The sequence below is a fragment of the Centroberyx gerrardi genome, chromosome 2 (genome assembly GCF_048128805.1).
Source record: "Centroberyx gerrardi isolate f3 chromosome 2, fCenGer3.hap1.cur.20231027, whole genome shotgun sequence".
Classification (NCBI taxonomy): Eukaryota; Metazoa; Chordata; class Actinopteri; order Beryciformes; family Berycidae; genus Centroberyx; species Centroberyx gerrardi.
Window position 1 is genome coordinate 20,121,556 of NC_135998.1, and position 18,914 is coordinate 20,140,469.

General features: G+C 43.5%; 1 protein-coding gene across 3 annotated transcripts in view; it reads right to left on the reverse strand.

Moving 5' to 3' along the window:
* The window catches only part of add1 (adducin 1 (alpha)), a 31,098-nt gene extending 14,497 nt beyond the window's left edge, over positions 1–16,601 (reverse strand). For 2 of the 3 annotated variants that reach the window (XM_078286362.1, XM_078286364.1), the window contains exons 1-9: positions 16,480–16,601; positions 4,695–4,903; positions 3,319–3,481; positions 2,653–2,804; positions 1,999–2,079; positions 1,558–1,707; positions 1,255–1,398; positions 914–1,012; positions 391–561 (exon numbers count right to left, since the gene is read on the reverse strand). In XM_078286362.1, the coding sequence (XP_078142488.1) occupies positions 391–561; positions 914–1,012; positions 1,255–1,398; positions 1,558–1,707; positions 1,999–2,079; positions 2,653–2,804; positions 3,319–3,481; positions 4,695–4,889 (1,155 nt within the window). In that variant the 5' untranslated portion in view covers positions 4,890–4,903; positions 16,480–16,601. The remainder of the gene's footprint in view (positions 1–390; positions 562–913; positions 1,013–1,254; positions 1,399–1,557; positions 1,708–1,998; positions 2,080–2,652; positions 2,805–3,318; positions 3,482–4,694; positions 4,904–16,479) is intronic. The other variant, XM_078286363.1, reaches the window with a different exon arrangement.
* Between the last annotated feature and the right edge of the window lie 2,313 nt (positions 16,602–18,914).

The following is an 18,914-nucleotide window of genomic DNA, read 5'->3' on the forward strand; positions in this document are numbered from 1 at the left end:
ACTCAATAAGCTGTTGTATAGCTTTTACGCTCAAACACGATGCAGGAGGAGTGCTCTTCAACAAAAGACAAAAAAACTTCCTTTGATTGCTCTGAGGAAGGCAAACGTCAGCCAACCTCAGCAATAAAAGTCCACATTAAATGAAGGACCTTTTGCATTTTTGTCATACATTAAGAGTGCTCCAACTATCACCAGTGAATTGTCCTAAGAAGTTTTCATTGGTGTATTTTTGATGGTAAAATCCAATGTTCTGAATTACCGTTTCAACCACCTGAAAAGGTATCTTATTGCATAATGTGAAGCGCATTTCTTTTTAACAGACTTAGCTGTTTCAGTTTGATTCATTTCTGTTTAGGAAGGCAAAAAGGGCACCAGCATCGATGTTCCTACCAGGTTGTCCAGCATTCTCATGAGCGCCTCAAACTCCTGCTCCCCGATCTGCCACTTGGGGTGTGAGGTCCCGTCACCGGCCGGCTCAGGCACCCGTGGGCGCAACTTGTACTTCGCCGGGTCCAGCATCACCAGATTATCTGGCCCTCCAGCACTGGCCAGCGTTCGCACCTGGGGAGAAATTAAGGGGGGATATAGACAGACACAAGACGGATAGACCCAGAATACAGAGAAAAAATGAAAAAAAAACGTGGACATGAGGACACACACAGACACACAAAAATATAGAGAGTCCATCACACACACAGACATCAACATGAAGACAGATGAGCATACATAGAGAAATGGAGAGACAGGGGACAAAGACAATTGTTATGACAAATGCAGACAAACATACGGTGCCAAATATCACAAAAGCAACTGAAAGTGCATGGTAGCCTACATCAACCCATGATGATAGTAACTGACATAACTCATTCAAGGAGCTGTGTGTGTGTGTGTGTATGTGTGTTCTACATCCTACCTGGATCTCGCAGGCAGTGACCAGGTTGTGGATGTAATAGAAAGCCTCCTCCACCGTCTCGCCTACAGACACCAAGCCATGGTTCCTCAGGATGAGCACCTGCAGGATGGGAGAAATAAATAAGGTCCACACACACATTGTTGTTGGACAAAATGCAAAAAAATTGTTTATATTTTCTCATCTTTCTATGTATTTTACAAATTATACAATGGGGTTTTACAAGGTTTGATGATGAAACTAACGAAGTCAATTTCCCACAGCAGCAGCAGCAATATTCCTCTTGTTCTCATTTCATTTTATTCACACGCACACTCTCTCTCTCTCTCTGTCTTTGCCGTTACCTTGCTGTTAGGGCCCAGGTTCCTCTGTATGAGAGCGCTTTCCTCCTCGTCCACCAGTATGCCATGGTAGTCATGGTAGGCCACCTCCCCCAAGGACAGAGCCTCAGGTGAGATGGGCAACAGGCCGCATTTCATGGCTGACACCTAAAACCAAACAAACAGGACCGTTGAACACACGACACAGGACTGCAATGTCTGCAATGGTCTGCACACAATAGACTCTGTGTACATGTGTGTTGGTGTTGTGTATGTTTATCTACTCTGTGTGTGTGTGTGTGTGTGGTCATGTACACTGTCCCTTACCGCAGCACCGGCAGGCGTGTGTACGTGTACGATGCACTTGATATCGGGCCGGGCAGCGTAGATGGCAGAGTGGAGGGTGAAGCCGGCCTGGTTGACCCCCAGGTTGGTGCTGCCCCGGTCCACTATCTCACCTTGGAGGTTTATCTTCACCTGGAGGGGGGAGGGGCAAACAAAAAGGGTTACTCACCGCCACAAGCAAAAGAGTATCACCATCACTTTAGCTATGAATTTTAAGCAGACAAATACGGTTTTATGCCGTCAGATGACAGTCTGTTTTTTGTGTGTGTTGGTACCATTTCTTTGTCTTTTATGAACTTAACTGACTTGAACTTAAATTTAACAGTCGGTGACATCATTCACTGGTAGAAAAGAAAAGAAAACAAAATGGAACAAAAGAAAAGAAGACATGCAGCTGCCATAGAGATGGCCACAGATTCTCACCAGACTGGAGGCAGTGACTTCACTGTACAGGAGCCCAAAGGGGACAATCAGAAAGCGCTCCTGGTCTGAGTTCACCCTGACCTACGGGACCAGAGACAGTAACATTAGATTATACAATTACATGGAAATCATCTTAAATTGAGTTAAATAAATCAAGGTTGTTGGCAGGCACAAAAGCATTTACTACAGCCCCATAAGTGATGCATCAGGCAAAAATATATAATAAATATAATAAAATATACAGTAAATCTCCCTACCTAGGTTTTGGTTGACTTGTTTCTTATAATAATACAATGCTAAACTAAAATTTAATTCTATGACAACGCTCAAGGCTCTCTAAATAATTATTACGCAAGCAAAATGTATTGTGAACTGAAATTTGCTGCAGCAACCTCTTAAACGGATCCTCCACCCACATCCCACTGCAGACGTTTGTGTTGTAATTATATACTTCATACGAACACCAAAGCATTTGGGTTCACAAAATGGCACGTTGTACTACTTCAGAGGAGCAGATCAAAACTAGCCGAGCACACCAAAAGCCTTTCATCGTGAAAACTGTCTTTATTGCACTGCTGTGGCACAAAATTAGTTAAATTGCCACGTTCCCCAGGCCGTGTCTGTGGTGTTTCTATACAGTGGCGTCCATCTTACTGTGAGGTGGTTGTAGATGAGCTGCGACCAGCCAAACAAGTCGGTGAGTCGGTAGAAGGCAGCCAGCTTGCAGCGCAGCAGCTTCTCGCCCTTGTCGTAGGAAATGGAGTCTGAGCCGCGTAGATCATTCACTGGAGTCACCATGCCCAAACCTGAGGGAGGGAGGGAGGGAGGGAGGGAGGGGAGAGAGAGAGAGAGAGAGAGAGAGAGAGAGAGAGAGAGAGAGAGAGAGAGAGAGAGAGAGAGAGAGAGAGAGAGAGAGAGAGAGAGAGAGAGAGAGAGATTCAGTGTTTGTTTGAAGCAGAAATGCAGTGATCTATACAGAACAAATGAAAAAAGCCTCAGTAAGGAAAAGAGAAAAAGATTAGAAGATACACACAGTTACACAAACCAAATGCCTGAATTGAAGGTTTTTGTCAGTATAAATAATGAAATCCCTGAATAATGACAGGCTTCCTCACGTTCTTGCCAACAGAAAACAAATCTCACACTTACAGGTCATAACCGTAAGTTGGACTCTGCCTGCTGAAATGCAACTGGATCCTTTGTCCAGACATTCATACTGGCATGTATTACTCATGGTGAGCCAGGACATAGCCGGGCCAAGGTCAAAAAGTCACACACACACACACACACACACACACACTCACTCTCTTCTCTACTTACTCATGTTGAGCGCTGCCATGCCTCCTTGCGGTGCAGCGGGGTACATGGAGGGGATGCTGGTGGTCATGAAGTCAGCGATCTGCTGCAGGGCCAACAGGCTGGTCGGGGTCTTCCCCTTCTTCAGCTGATCCTGGATCATCGTCTCCAGCTCGTCGCAGAACGCCTGCCGGTCGTGGACGCACACAGACACACCGGGACAAAAACACAAACACGGGCAAAAAACACGAAACACACGCACATGAACAAAAAATGCATGCACAGGCACATGTGCAAACAAACACACATGTGACAAAGACACAGTGACGAGGACAGTGACACAAACCAGAGATACAACAGACAGAGACACAACAGATAGAGACACAGAGAAGGGTTTGTACAGGCAAATTCAACTCTCGGCTGTTTGGCAGGCAGGGGTTTCCCACTGCAATGAGGAGAAAAGGCAAAACTAATCACAGATTTTTGTAATTTGAGGTTTGGAAGAGGCAGGAAAATTAAAGAAGGATCTTCCATATCATGGAAATCACACCATGCCACTATTTTTACAAGTTTGAAGTCATGTGACAAGACAGTGTTGAACAAAGATGGCATATTGGCAGATATGGTATGAACTGTTGAAATAATAGAGATCAGCTGCACATAATACAGCAGTTCCTAAGGTTGTGACACTGAGAAAGGACATGAAAGACAAGTACCAGCTTAACTTCTTTCCCTCCATTTCTCTGACACTGTCCTAAGCTCAACAAAGTAAAAACCCTGATATTCCCATCATCAGATTCTCAAATCCTCCAACACATACTGCATCTTGAGTTCATCAGTGCCTTTAAACAGTGCTGCTCTCTATCCTGGGCATTCAGCTGGTCACAGATAGACTATTGATGAGGAATAAACTGGTGCCATCATGTGATGCTGGGAAGGCTGCTGCCTTTACACTAAAGGAGGTTATTCACATTTAGAGATGCTGGGCCATGGCGATGTGTAGGATTTATCCAGTGCTGGTCGCAGTATTTTTACAGAGGGATCCATCAATAATGTAGTGAATGTACAACAAATGTAGGGTTGTGCTTTATGTGTCAACAGCTTGATCTACAGTATATAAACTAGCAGTGCAACCTTGAGTCAATGCTGCCTGAGGAAGAGCTTTGAGCTTGAAACGCATTGCATAGCTGCATGTATATCAGCCTTTTTTGTGTTCTTCCCTCCTTGCTCATTTATGCACTTTTGTTCATTTGTGCATTAATAAACTTTCACTTTTTGCATTCAAGGTACTTCCTACTTCCTATCTTTGGGCTAATTTGTTAGACCTTTCCCCTGTGTTTTTTTTATGTGGTAATCTTGAGTATATCACCATGCAGAACTGGTGTGTCTCTCCCACTAACCGGGCTTTGGAGGATCATGGAGACCCTCTTCCTCTGCTCCATCATGTTGAAGTCCTGCCGCAGGTCCGGAGCCATGTTCCTCTCCCTCTGGTACTCCGGGCTGCTTTCATCCACCCGGTCAAAGTAGCGCTCCTTGTGGGGCGCCGTGGTGGGCGGGGGTGCTGTCACCACTCCGGCACCTGACTCGCCGTTCATCCTGGGCTCGCCTCCTAGTGGGGAGGGAGGAGATGGCCGATTAACATATTATATAATAACAGTAAAAAACAGAAATCAGAAACAGAAACACATCATTTCCCAAAAGAGTTTCCAACTTGCTCCCAAAAGGTTAAATTTCAGTAATGTATTAGGAGTTTTATCCATCAGATCTGTGTTTAAAACAGAATTAAGACGAATGTGCTGTGTGGTGGAAGCTCTCTGCACAGTGTGTGTGTGTGTGTGTGTGTGTTCCTGTGAGGAAGTTCATATCATTCTGGGATAAATAAGGGATAAATACGTGAGATGGGAAACACAATGAGGTCAGCTAGATTGCTGACAGATGCACACTCAGAAACCGCCACCAGGTAAAGGAGGAAATGAGCATCACAAGTCATTAGTCCTGAAAGCCAATCACACAGACCCGCCTCTCCTCTGCTTCCTGTCATGGTCATGTGACTGCCCTTCCCATCCCCGAGGGATTTTCATTGATTTCCTCAATCTGTTTCCTGTAGCTCACCCAAAGCCTGGAATCACAACACCACTCAACTGTCAAGGCTAGGCAGAGAAAAGAACACATAAACACTGGAAATTTAGCCATAGGTCTCTGCAAACCAGCATGAAAAACACTGGATTTGTAGAGGGACTGTTATTACCCAGGACTTTCTAAAGTGTGATTATTTGGACATACCAGAGAGAGAGAGAGTGTGTGAGAGAGACAGAGAGCAGAAAGAAAGATTTCCAATAGATCCATGTCCATCCAAGTGGTTCTATTTGGGTGTATGTGAGGATAAATACTCTCCGTCTCTGTCTGTCAGACCATTAGTCAACACAGACGACACAACAGCCGACTCTGAAGGAACAGACACACTAAGAGCATAGGGAAGTGTGTATGTGCATGTGTGTGTGTGTGCATGCATGCATGGGTAATGGGGGGCGCTCTGGCAGAAACTGATGTAGACCATTAGTCCACATCAATACAAGAGTTCAGCCAAAACTACCATGACAACTGCAGACCAGACCCGAAGCATCCAGTATCACACTGAGGACCAACAGAAACTCTCTGTTTCTTTCTCCTTTTATTGGTGTTCTGAACTTTTCGGTAACATCAAAACAACCGTTTTCACACACTTTAGGTCACTTGGTTAAACCAAGGTTTCATGTTGTGTGTGCTAATCCCCCGTAATGAGGTTGTTGTCCATTTCTTCTCATTAACATATTAAAGGAAGGAAAATGAAATGATTATAACATTGGCAGGATGGTCTAGTGATTGTGTTTCAAATGTTATTCGTTGAATCCCTGCAAGAGCCAATGTGTGATCCATAAACGGTCACATGTCCTGTCGAAAGTCCTTCAGCAAGACAAGACACCCGCTGCCTGCTCACTCATTGTAAATCAATAATTCTGGATGAAATTGTCAGTTCAATTCCTAAAATCTAAATGTAAACATTAGTCACTGTTTCTATCACTATTGAGACTAATATTAAAACCAAAAACTTGTGGCATCCTTACGCCTTCTTCGTGTGAAGAAACTCAGAATAGTGTTCAGAGGGGAGGTGGTTGTGGTTGAGACCTTCGCCTTTGGAACCACGTTTTCCCCCGTTTTCCTCAGATTGAATCCCATCAGATCGTTCTCTGCGGTCCCTTCTGTCCGCTGTGTTCCTTTGATCATCCCTACTGTCCTAAATTGCAGTTAAGGAAGAATATGTGAGAGCAGACTGCTAACTCTCCCTCCAAACGTTCAGGATGGAAGCCTCTGTTGTTCTGTCTCACTGGGGTGATTAGGACTCACATCAGTTATTGACAGAAGAATAAGGACATCGGCAATTAGTTCTGGTGCCAAACGCACTCATTAGGGAGAAAGAAGGGGGAAAGTCCTAATCCCTGGCCTGTTATTAACACAATTGTTTCTCCACTCTGCAAAATCTTTCAGTTTCATGAAGCCAAAGGCATCTGATTGCTCTGAGCGCAGCAGCTACAGTGGAACAGACATCAAAGCCTGCTATATTGCCAGATAATCACGTTTCCAAATCATCTGCGATTAAAAATCACCCAAAGTTGGTATGGCTACCAAATCAAGGGCTTGTTCCAGTCAACCTACATGATAACACGACACTGCAGCCCTTCCAAGTGCAGCCTATGCTCATTATAAGAGCCTGATCCGCAGGAGAAAGTGGATACCACAAGGCAGACTGCCAGTCACTTCTCATTCCCTGGGTCTGACTTGCTGTTGCTGTGTTTCCTGTCTGTTGTTCTTGTTGGCATTTAGTGCCAGTGGCAAGGCCAGGAATGAAACATGTCCGCTGACAATGGGCCGACTGAAAACAAGCGAGGAAGCCATGAGAGTTTAGTTGTGCATCCATACAGGCAGTCCTTCCAATTAACTATTTTTGGTTAGAGTGGAGACTACGCTCGTTCAAGATTCCCTCTGAGAAGTGACACTAGAACAGCAGTTTCACCTCCGAGTTCTCTAATGTATATCGCTTTGTTCAAATAAACCCCACTGGACCACAGGGCCATCATTTATCAATGTCGTGTAGAAAAGGACCGAAATTCTCCCTTACAAATAAAATTCAGAATGTTTGTACCTACAAGAAAATTGGTATTCATTAAATGTGATAATGTGTTAAATGTATACTTCTTTAAGCCATTGAAATGTGCCAATCTTTGGCACTATGTCACTACACAATGATTTCTAAAGTTGGTGAATAGTTTTTGTGCTTTAGATGGGATATTATGATTGTTTTAGAGATGCCCATTACTGCAGCAATTGCATAGATCATAATAGTCTAAAATTTATGCAGTAAAATGTGGGGGTATACTGACTTCTTGTGGAGGTTTCACTGAGAGAATCGGAAATTTGCTTGCCCTATATCTTACCTACAATCCATCCATCTCCCTGCATTAGAGCACTGCGGGGAATAACTGAGCTAAGTGTAATAGGATCCTTTCCATTGTCATCTGACCGGACCAAGGCCAACACTGCAGTGCACACTACCACAACAAGCTAACACCTGCAAATACACGACAGTCTTAGCATGACAAGCCACTATAATTATTTTAGTCATGAAAGTTTCTGCCTACTTTAGGCTTTACCCCGTGGTCATCCATAAGTATTTGAAATATTTGGTTATGGCTCCCTCTAAAACTACATGAAAGATAAAGATGGATAGGAAAAGGAGGAACAAGGAAGAGGAGACTGGCCCACACACAGGAGTCTTCTCTCAGCATCTTTTAGATATTCTCCTTTTTTCTGCTTTGTGCCAGTAATACCACCTAAATGCTAGAGAAAATAAAGCTAACTGAGGTTAAAGGGAATGTAGACTGTGTTGCGCCTTACTCTTAGCAGCAACAACAATTACTCAAACAAATAAAACAGGTCACTTCCTCTGCCATCTTCTCTAAGAGCGTTTGAGTAAATTCATCCCCTGCTCCTCTCTGCCTCGCCACAAACTGAATCACTCCGGCTGCTGTGCCACACTGTGTCATACTGTAGACACCATTCAAACACACACAGCCCCAGGTAGGGATGGGACGATATGCTTATCTCACGATACGATTCGATATGTGATATGGGGTTCATGATTCAATACAACCACGATGCGCTGTAATAAATGAAAGTTCAATCACAACAAAGTATGACTGTGCAGAATTATATGTATTTATGAGCCACAAATCTTTCTAGCAATTGCATTGGCTTACCAGAATGTAAACAACAATTTCAAAATGGCATTACAAAGTGGAAATAATATGATTTCAGTGGAGAGCGTGTGAAATTGTGCAAGCCGTCTCATTTGTGATTACTACAGCAGAATAAAATGGAGCTACTATTCAGTTCATTTTTCTGCCCCACGATTCGTATTGTCACATTTTTGTGTTGCGATATACTGAATTTCGGTATATCATGCCATCCCTAGCTCCAGCGCATCCTTTTTCTATGGAATAAGCCATGTTACTATAAATGGTCAATGTAAATCCCTAAATTGTTAGTTTCTTCAGGATGATGTAGCAGTAACTATGGCTGTATGTGCAGGAAGCTTTCTCTGTCTACGCATAAACAGGTTATCTCACAACCACAGGCGCTCCCGCCTCATCAGATGCCCATCTCTCTCACCTCTCCTCAGAAATGTAGGTGCAGGGGCGCAGCTAGCCTCGGCTCCTCTTAGAGCGCAATCGCTATGGAAACCAAACACATTACCATGGAAACACAGGATAGTCTTCAGAGATTACCGTTATGTAAGAACAGCTGTGGGCCAACATCATGCTGCAAGCCAGCCTGTGTCACAAGGCATACACCTTCAAACTAACGTGTTACTCATTCCACATCAGACTCAAGATCTCTCTGGGATTCAACATCTTACTCAGTGACTGTGGGACAGACGCGCCCACCCGTGTCTAGAAATGCAATATATGTTGAATCCAGAATCAAATCATACTATTAGGTAACATATTTTCTATGCAGTATCATTTCCTTAGTCTAGGGCCCAAGGTTACAAACTGTCTGAGGTTGTGATGTGCAGGGAAATGCCCCATTTATATATGTTACCGTTTCATAAATCATTTGTTCCATTAGCAAGAAGCTACTTCCTCAGTTCTTCACACATTCTGCCGGTTCTCTTGATATCACGCTGTATAATGTAGCCTAATTCAACATTTTAAAAATTGTTTACAAGAAAATGGCTTTCTATCTGCACCCACATACAGAGAATTCACTCACACTGGCTGGGTGATGTGGATAATTAAAGACACACCAAATGCAGAGTATCCAACACATTCCCCTTATAGAGGGCGGCTCGGGTGGAATCAGTGACTAACTTGGTGATAATGTGTCTCCAAGTCGCTCTGAGCTGGCGGGATCGTCACTTCACTCAGGAAACAGTTACATCATAACCATATGTTCTTTATTGTATTGAGACTCTCTCCTCCTACATATCCACTTACATATTAAGCTTCTGTAAGAGCTGTCGGACCTCCTGAGCCATACATTAAGGTGTCTGTGCAGGGAGTACTTTGTTGACATGGACCAAGCACTCTGCAGGGTGAAGATCACCGACTGAAACAACCCCACAGACAAAAATGATGCTCTCTCAGGCCCAAAGAATGACTCCATGGGGAAAAGGGTTGAAAAGGGGGCCCAAGTGGCTGTGACAGTAGGCCATTCTGGATCAGAGGCTCCTGTTATGTTGCAGCATCAATGAGGGGTGGGGTCACTGACAACCATATTACGTAAGGCCAAGCCAGGGCCAACAGGAATATCCTCACCTCTTTCACCCAAACCTTCTTTAAGAGAGGCAGAGGGAGACTGAACAGGTGAAAAGCACGCAGCGAGCCCTGTGGCAAATGCTGCACCTTCGCATCAACGCCAAAAGCAGAGAGGAACAGCAACGGTCCGACTCCCTGGAGGCAGATTCGGCCATTCTGACGCAATGACAACTGGAAAGTGCACCGCCCTCAGTGAGTGGACCCTTGGGTGCATCCCAAGCCAGAGCGTGCGCACCACCCTGCAAACTTTAGGGGAGCCATAGCTGCCCTGCCTGTCAATATCTGGCACTGTGCTGTCAGTCCTGACCAGCGCTTGGTGTCCTGCAAGTTTGGAATGAAGTATCGAAGGGCGAGATAAACTGGCTTCAGCTCCAAAGGAAGAAAAAAAAAAAAAGTTCACTCAAAAAAAAAAAAAAAAAAAAAAAAAATCACTACGCAAACAAAGCCAGTGTTGGGACGACAATGTTTCAAGAGAGGGTGCCATAATGCAATCACAGATTAGGGCATTAACCCAGCATCCAGACAATTTAGGATCCTCTGCCATTGCACCCAAGGGCCCCACGACTGAGCCCACCCACTCCAGCTTTCTGAACAAACAGCTGGAAAAAGATTTTGAGGTAACAGAGAAACTTGCCAGGGGCCAGCTTTGGTATAGCTGGACTCGCATTACTAGCTGATTTTTGCCCGCTACAGTAATGTGCTGCCTGTCACAAAGTCGTGTGTCCACAACCAGGCAGCAGGTTCAATTTCTCTACTCAAGCCAAAGATTGCATCCACAGGAAACTATTAGCTCAACTGAGAAGACAGGGGGCAGCAATCTGGGGAGGTTTCCACCGAGGACAGGTTCCTATATCCGACACTCAGTTGTGTTCTTTAGTCCTGTTCCTCAATCACACAACTTCTGCACCAATAGAGATGTGCAAAAGTCTGTAACACTATTTTTTCATGGTTGACTAGTCAGTGGGAGGTCTGAACAACTAATCTACTAGTCGGTGTATACAAAATGCCAAAATTCAAGATAAGCTAATTGGACTAAGGGCAAAATAACTTCAAAAAATGACTACTAACTAATATTTACCATAAAGAATGTGCATGAACTATGCATTTTGACTCTTTACTGAAAACGTATTTTGTCAATTTATTTTGTTATTTTGTCAGGCAATATCAATTTAAAAGAATGCTATACATGATACGGGAGAAACCACACAAACCCCATTATCACACAACCTGTGAAGAGGTTGGCCTTTAGCACTAGCCTATATCCGAAGGTGATAATTAGGCTAAGTAACAGATAATCATTGTACAACCTTTGAAAGATGGTTAAAAGCTTAGTGCAAGACTATCCAAAATATTTTTCAACATTTATACATCCAGAAGACAGTATGGCCTACAAACAGACGTAAGAAACAAGGCTGAAACAAAAATTTAAGTTTAACCAAATAATAACGTCAAAACGCAAGCTCACAAGCGGCTAGTCAACTATTTTGGCAGATCCCTTTGCATCAACATGAAAATCAATCAATGATTCAAGCGAGCCGTCTCCTTATATGGAGCATTTGCTCGTCAGTGCACATGCATGTCTTAAGAAATTGTGTTTTTTTAACAAATTATTTATTTCACCTGACCATGTGGCTTCATTCCCAGTGCTTAGGGAATGTGTAAGGAGGCAGGGAAACACAGTAGAGAGCCACTCACCCAACAGGAATCAATCATACAATCAAAGTCTCTATACCTTCTTCTCAGTCCAAATCTCCTCCCAGTCTCACAACCACAACTAATGACAAATCTGCACATCCAAGTCAAGGTAACTGCCCAGGATGCTGTTGTATTAGACAAAGGATATAATTCCCAGTAGATGATTGACTTCAACTGACTTCTTGAACTCTATTACACCAGTCAACACTCCACTCCGTTTCCATTCTCCAGCAGCCTGGTGGAGAGGCTGCTATGAGGCAATCATGAAAACATGGAGCGGAGGAGGAGTGGGGGAGGAAAAGGATACAGGAAAAGGTGAAGATATGCGAAGAGGGGCTCCAGCCTCGCCGCTGGCTCTCCCTCGGTGCCTGGCTCTTTGTGAACTTTACAGAGTACTGTGCATAGTTCAAGTCTGTCATAATTGGTTTTTTTTTTGAGAGACGGAAGCTTGTACTTGAGGTCTTTTCAGCACGACTAAGCTCTCATCAGATGGAAAGCATTCTGAATACAAGATCCATTTACTTTGTTCCAAAAATATGCCAGTCAAGCAATCACCAATAAAAAGATCATTATGGTGTGAGAAAAATGATAGGCTCAAACTCTCACTGGTCTTTTCTATAACCCTTTCAGTGTGTGTGTACAGTATGCCTGTGTTTCAAGCAGTTTTCAGACATTCAAGAGAGGCAGAGCCAGACAAGGCTCTTTATATCTCCGAGCTGGATGCCTGTCATTACTGGAGACTAAGATCCATTGGCAACTGCTGTTTAGTGTGTGTGTGTGTGTGTGTGTGTGTGTGTGTGTGTGTGTGTGTGTGTGTGTGTGTGTGTGTGTCACATAGCCTAGAACTACTTTGCACTGACCAAGTGACTGATAGGAATGCATTAGGTGGCACTTTAGCTCAGCCGAGTGTAGTGTTTCGAGGACTAGATAGTGTCTTTGTATGTGTCAGTGATTAGCCCACACAGTGAAATCCTGGTGTTTTTTACAATACCCGCTAACAGCTAACAGCAAACAGACTAAAACATTAAGCAAAATGCAGAGGCAATACTTGTGCAGGAAAGGTTCATTATTTACCTTGCTCCTCCTTAAAACAAAACCATGTCACTTTGTGGAAGAAGGCAAGAACATTTTTTTTTCATAATACATAATCTAACAGCAATATTATTGAAAACAAAAATGCCATTTTAATGTCCTTGAGACTTTTTTCCAAATTATTACGGTCCACTCCATTTTGGCATACATTCAGTCCACCAAGCAGTGCTTATTACTTAATAATATTAACGCATACTTATTAACACTACTTATTTTATATAACTACAAGCAGTAGCAAGCATGGTATCTTTTGGTGTACCAAGGAAAAAGGTATAACCAGTAAAGCAATTTAAAAAGTTTCAATTTTACTGAAACAAGTCAATGAACATACTGTATCTCAGTGGTTTTATCGAGACACAAGGAGAAGAAAGAACAGCCTGAATCAGAGCTATATAATATTGTAATTTCATGGGAAATCAGTTTGGACCAGCAAAACTTTTGCCATTATCATCTGGGACCAAACAGCCATGTTGAACATGTGAGCTATTTCCATTAGGCCTGGGTGAATTCATTTCTATTGTACAGATACTGAAAGCCACGCATAACTGCATACAAACAAACCAACAAAGAAACAAACAAACAAAGCCGCACTGTTTGAGACCATCATCCACTTTTTGTAGCTATTGTAGAATTGTATGGATCATAAAATCAATCATTATCACTAGTGCCTGTGTTTGTATCCTCTTGCTGTTAGTCATAACCAGGTGGATTGTCCTTGACCTGCTGTGGAGGATTATGGTTCATTCTGCCAGCGAGGAGGAAATTACAGCCTCATCCACTCACTAGATTACTTTGTGGTGTCTCCAACCATCTTCCACTATGCATTTATATTACACAGCCTGGCTCTCAAGTGTTGTGCTTAGTCAACTGATGCATATGTGACATAACAGAGCTAGTGGGGGCCACTTAAATGCAGCACATGAGAAAAAATAAGATGAAACTTTAACGATCCTCCTGGGGAAATTGAACTTACAATACAGACAAACACCATGGCTACATGATGCTCAGTCCAGTGAATTTCAAATAATCAATGTTTAGCAAAGAACACCAGCTCTTCCAAAAGCTCCCCTCCACCCAAACCTGCACTAAAAGTTAAGTGAAAAGACCACCAGACCAATTAGAGCGATAGAGATATATCATTTTCTTTTCGTTTTCTATCATGTAGAGACGAGAAGAACAGCTCATTATGCGAGCTGGACCAGCATGCTTTGGAAAACACACTGTAAGTGAACTCCATCAGTGGTGAAGGCTGGCACTATCAGCATGGGAAAGGCATTATGGGCCACTGGCTGCAGAGGCCAGGAGAGGCGTTGTGTTGCGTTAGTGTTAGTGTGAGGACAGTGGCTCGGCTCGGGGCAGGGAGGGGGGAGATGGGAACGCTGCCCCCCCACTCCTCCCTAAGGCTTTATCTGGCTGTCACATGTCATATGGGAGAAACTGGTGGGAGATCGCTCTCTGAAACAGCACACCCCTCCCTGCTGAGTGTCCCCAGCCCACACTATCAAGTGTGTGTGTGTATGTGTAGCACTCTGCTATGCCTGTGGACGGTCTAGTTACAGATGTTCAAAAATGTCCCTCACATTCCTCACCATTGGCACACATGCTAAATGTTGGACCCCAACATGGCTGTCTTGACATGATCTGTGACCTCTGTGGTGTGAAGGAGAGTTCAGAAATGACTGTTTTCAAGTCTCTCACTAAAAGAAAGTCTCCTGAAACCGTGCTAAGTGATGGCATATGGGGAGGAAGGAAGGAAAGAGTGAAATAGAAAGAAAGAGAGAGCGAGTGAGCGAAATGGAGTTGAAATGAGGAACACATTTTCATCTGCACTGCAGTCAAGGGTGTGGGCGTGGGGAGTGGGAGTAAAACAAACACAGAGGTCCGTATCTAGTGAGTGTGTGTGCATGTGTGTGTGTGTCGGTGCATGTGAGTGTGTGTGTGTGTGTGTGTGTGTATGTGTGTGTGTGTGTGTGTGTGTGTATGTGTGTGTGTGTGTGTGTGTGTGTGTGTGTTAAGGGCGGTGATATGGAGCCAGACTGACAGAGCTGAGCTATGTCCTTTGGCTGTTTCGCTAACAGAATCACCAAATCCAGGGAGTTACCATCCCTCACACACACACACACATGTTTATCTTGATGTTTTGGCTTTCAGTCTCACTAATCCTCATACAGTGAGAGGGGGGAAGGGACTTTACAGTGTGCGGACTTCACAGGAGAAATATATGAGAAGCCAGAGACAGCAACAGCTTAGTGGGTATGTTCTCCAGTTTGGGCCTAAAAACAAACAGCTAACTGCCGGACAATGAGCCACACTGGACATTGCATGTCACTCTTTCCCCTGGTCATCACGACATCCTCCTCCCTGACGCTCTCATCCATCCTCTGACTGCTGCAAAGTCAATTTCTTACTGAAATTAAGCCTTGTATTTGATGATTGGCATTTAGGATAGAATACAGGCTAACAGTGAGAAGTTATTTTTCATAAATCACTTTGCCGGCTGATTTACTAGATTGTAAAGTAAAACTGAATTTCTAGGCTACTTCATCTGTCCAAATACAAAATACAAACATGGTTCTCCTGACATGTTAAAATGATATAGTAATATAGTCTTGTAACCTTGTGCCGTTGTTATTACATATGAAAAATGGGTGAATTTGAGTTAAAGCCAAGGAAAGGCTTCTCCACCCTACAAAAAAGTCATTTGAAATCACACTGCGTGTTTTACTGCAACTATTATTGCTACAATGCTATTTATTTTCTTTCTGCAGAGATGAAACAGGGGAACATGGACCTATGGCATGAGAAACAGGCTTGATGCAGTGTGGCGTGGTGTTTTCTTCTACATGGCGAAGAAGAGAATGGCAAGAAATGTGCAAATCATGCTTTCGACTTGCACGATTGTATTTATTATGCAGGACACAGCGCCATCTGACCTCGGACAGGAAGCTGCTCAATCACAACACAGTAACAGCCCGGTTCTCTTCTATCGACTCTGTTCACTGCTTCAAAACATGTCCGGACCAAAAACACATCGACCCAACACAGATCCACCATATGAGGAAAAGTAATACAAACATTTGGGATATCAAGAGTCCACAGTAAGTGCAGCAATTGTGAGCGTGTAAAACGCAAAATAATGCAACGTAAACCACAGGCCTACTCACACAGCAGGCTAACGTTACTAGGGGAAAAACACACTGGCCATCATTTGTGGCCCAAGGCTGTTGTGGTTTCACGGGGAAACGTCTGGCGGCGGTGAACCTACGAAACCGCACCAAAACACTGCAAACTAAAGTAGTCGGGTACAAAATTAAACGTGCGCACACACACACACACACACACACACACACACACCTCCTCTGCAGACTCCATTGATTAAAGGCAACAGAGTAGCAACACAGTGAGCGACCTCGCCACACTGAGACCCTACGAAGAAAGACTGTAACGTTAAGGCAGAAACATTTCAATTATTTACACGGGCCGTGCCGCACAGGCGAGAACCTGCTGCTGAAATGCAAATTATATCGACAGTTTAATTACTTACCCTCTCTTTGCTGGAATAATCAAATAAAAGACTGCCTGCTGGACGCTGCCTGGCGATTTTCACTATTTTTATCCCCTACCCTGGTGCTTCAGAGTGGGTTTATCTGCGCCTGTCGCCTCTGCTTTGCTCCGCCCATCTACCATCATCCCACTTGGGTGCGGCAAACTGGGTAATCTGCTCCTCTCCATTGGTGTTACAGAGGCACGTGACAGCAACGGAGAGCCTGGTTGGAGCTCGAGGCGTAGGTCCGCCTAGGCTTTGGGTTATTAGGATATTTTTCTGCTGGTAAAAAGCTGTCTGCAGCCAAGGATATTGCGTGGTTCTGGTTAGATAAAGCAGATTTATATTTTTTCAGATTCATACTCCTGTCCAATTGGTGGCGGTAATCAATGCACCAATAAGTTGTTTGCCAAACTACCGTAAAGATTAAAAGAGGAGGAAGATGTTATCAAGAAGAACAAGATGCTCCTCTTTTAACCTTTAGAAACATGTATCCGCTATTAACGGGACATCTCGCACATGGGAACAATTGCAAACAACGGCATGCAATATAACAAAAAAATGACAGGCTGATCGAGTATGCTGGGCTTTGCCAGTTCCACACACTGCACGTGCGAAACGGATCAGCATGCAAAACAAAGTTGTTTCCCCGAACCAGCTCTCTGATGACCCCCGATACGGTATCAGGAGCCCCAAGAAACTAAATAGCCTACTGTCGTGTTAGGACAACGGGATCAAATAGGCATAGGCTAAATAAACTGTGGGCTACAAGAAAGATGTGTTTTTATTTAGGCTATAACTTTAGTCTCAGTCCAGAATAAGCGGTGTGCTTGGTGTTTCAGTGAAGACGGGACTGATCGCAGCATACTCGCTGCAAGATCAACTAACCTACTAATTAGGATAAGAAAGTAGCCTAACACACAACGACCGGTAACCCAATGATTAGTGCGATTAGTCTAATTGCCAACATTTGGAAAAGGAAAAAAAAAGGATAAATCTAAACACATTACATCGACCGGTGCGCTATTAGGCTACATTTTTGGCGAATGTGGGGGATTCAATTGCAATCAACTTTTGGGTTCATCTGTAAAAGTAGGCTAGACATGTTTCAGAAAAAAACAATCTCAATGGTTGAAGGGAATATTTGTAGTCACTAATTTAAAATAATAATCCGTGACATTTTCATATAAATAAATGTCCGTTTTGTCACCCTCTGCCAGTTCATAAAAGTTTTGGGGTTCTTTTTGATTTTCTAAACATTCACTGTTAGGTAGGACCACAGGGTAGGACTGTCCGGGATGAAATCCTCTGCTGCACAGGAAGTGATGCGCTTTCCGTTTCTGGCAGCAGCAACAGCTGACTGGAATAAACAACAGAAGAAGAACTGGGTGTTTAGCATGAGCAACGATAGCCACCAAGGCTGAACCAAGGAAAACAGTTTTATCAGACAAAGAAAAGAGCGCCACCTACAGAAACTCGGACTTCATCAACAGGAAATCCAATGGAAAAAAAGAGACGCAGTGTTTGATTGATCTGTGGGAAGTGCAGTGCAGAAACACACTGACATTTATGGAAGAATTACTAGAAAGGAGTCTAAATTCATACGATGGTTATCGCCTAAAATACCATTAAATTTACAAAAATATATTACTAAAAAGAGACGTTGCAGTAATGGAGGCTGACGTGTTTATCTCGTTGCCATGGATACAGGAAGTGCATGACCAAACATAAGCCTAGTGCTCAGATCGATATACAGCATTGGTCCTGTTTGTAGTCAATACCTGACACAGAGCTTTTTTTATTCACTTTTGTGGCTTTGATGGGTTTTGTTTCATTCCCTTTTGATGCATTCTAGGGAATATAGGAAAATCACTGACGGATGCTGAAGTAGAAATAGACGAGGCAGGTTGAGGGAAAGTGGGTAAACCAAAAAAGTAAATTACACTGCATCACAAAATAACTCCTGGAATGCACTGAACATCACAGATTGAATGGTATAAGAGTATCTGAGGGTGTACCTTTCCTAAAATAAAGCCAAATAAGTGTGACATGTTTTCCTTACTCTCATTGTTCAAGGGGAAAATCCTCCTTACAACACTAAAAAGTGTGAGAAAGCGTCTGTAGGCCAGCAGCTCTCAAACTGTGGTCTGGTAGCCACATCGCCATGTAGCAGCAACATCAAGGAAAGTTCACAATGACACTGTAACCTCATTTATCCAAACCCCTGTTGAATGGAGATTTACTCGTGTTTGGAGCATTCAAAATATGTTTCACTTTGTTTTTTGGAAAACGAATCTGAGGGCCTTGTCAGTTTATCCTTCTATTGTGGTTTCAGGGAAACTCTGACTGAGGCAGCAGACATGTCAGTACAGTATTATGTCCATGCAGAGAGTAAAGTTAATCCAGATTTCAGTACTCCCATCACCCATCAGTTA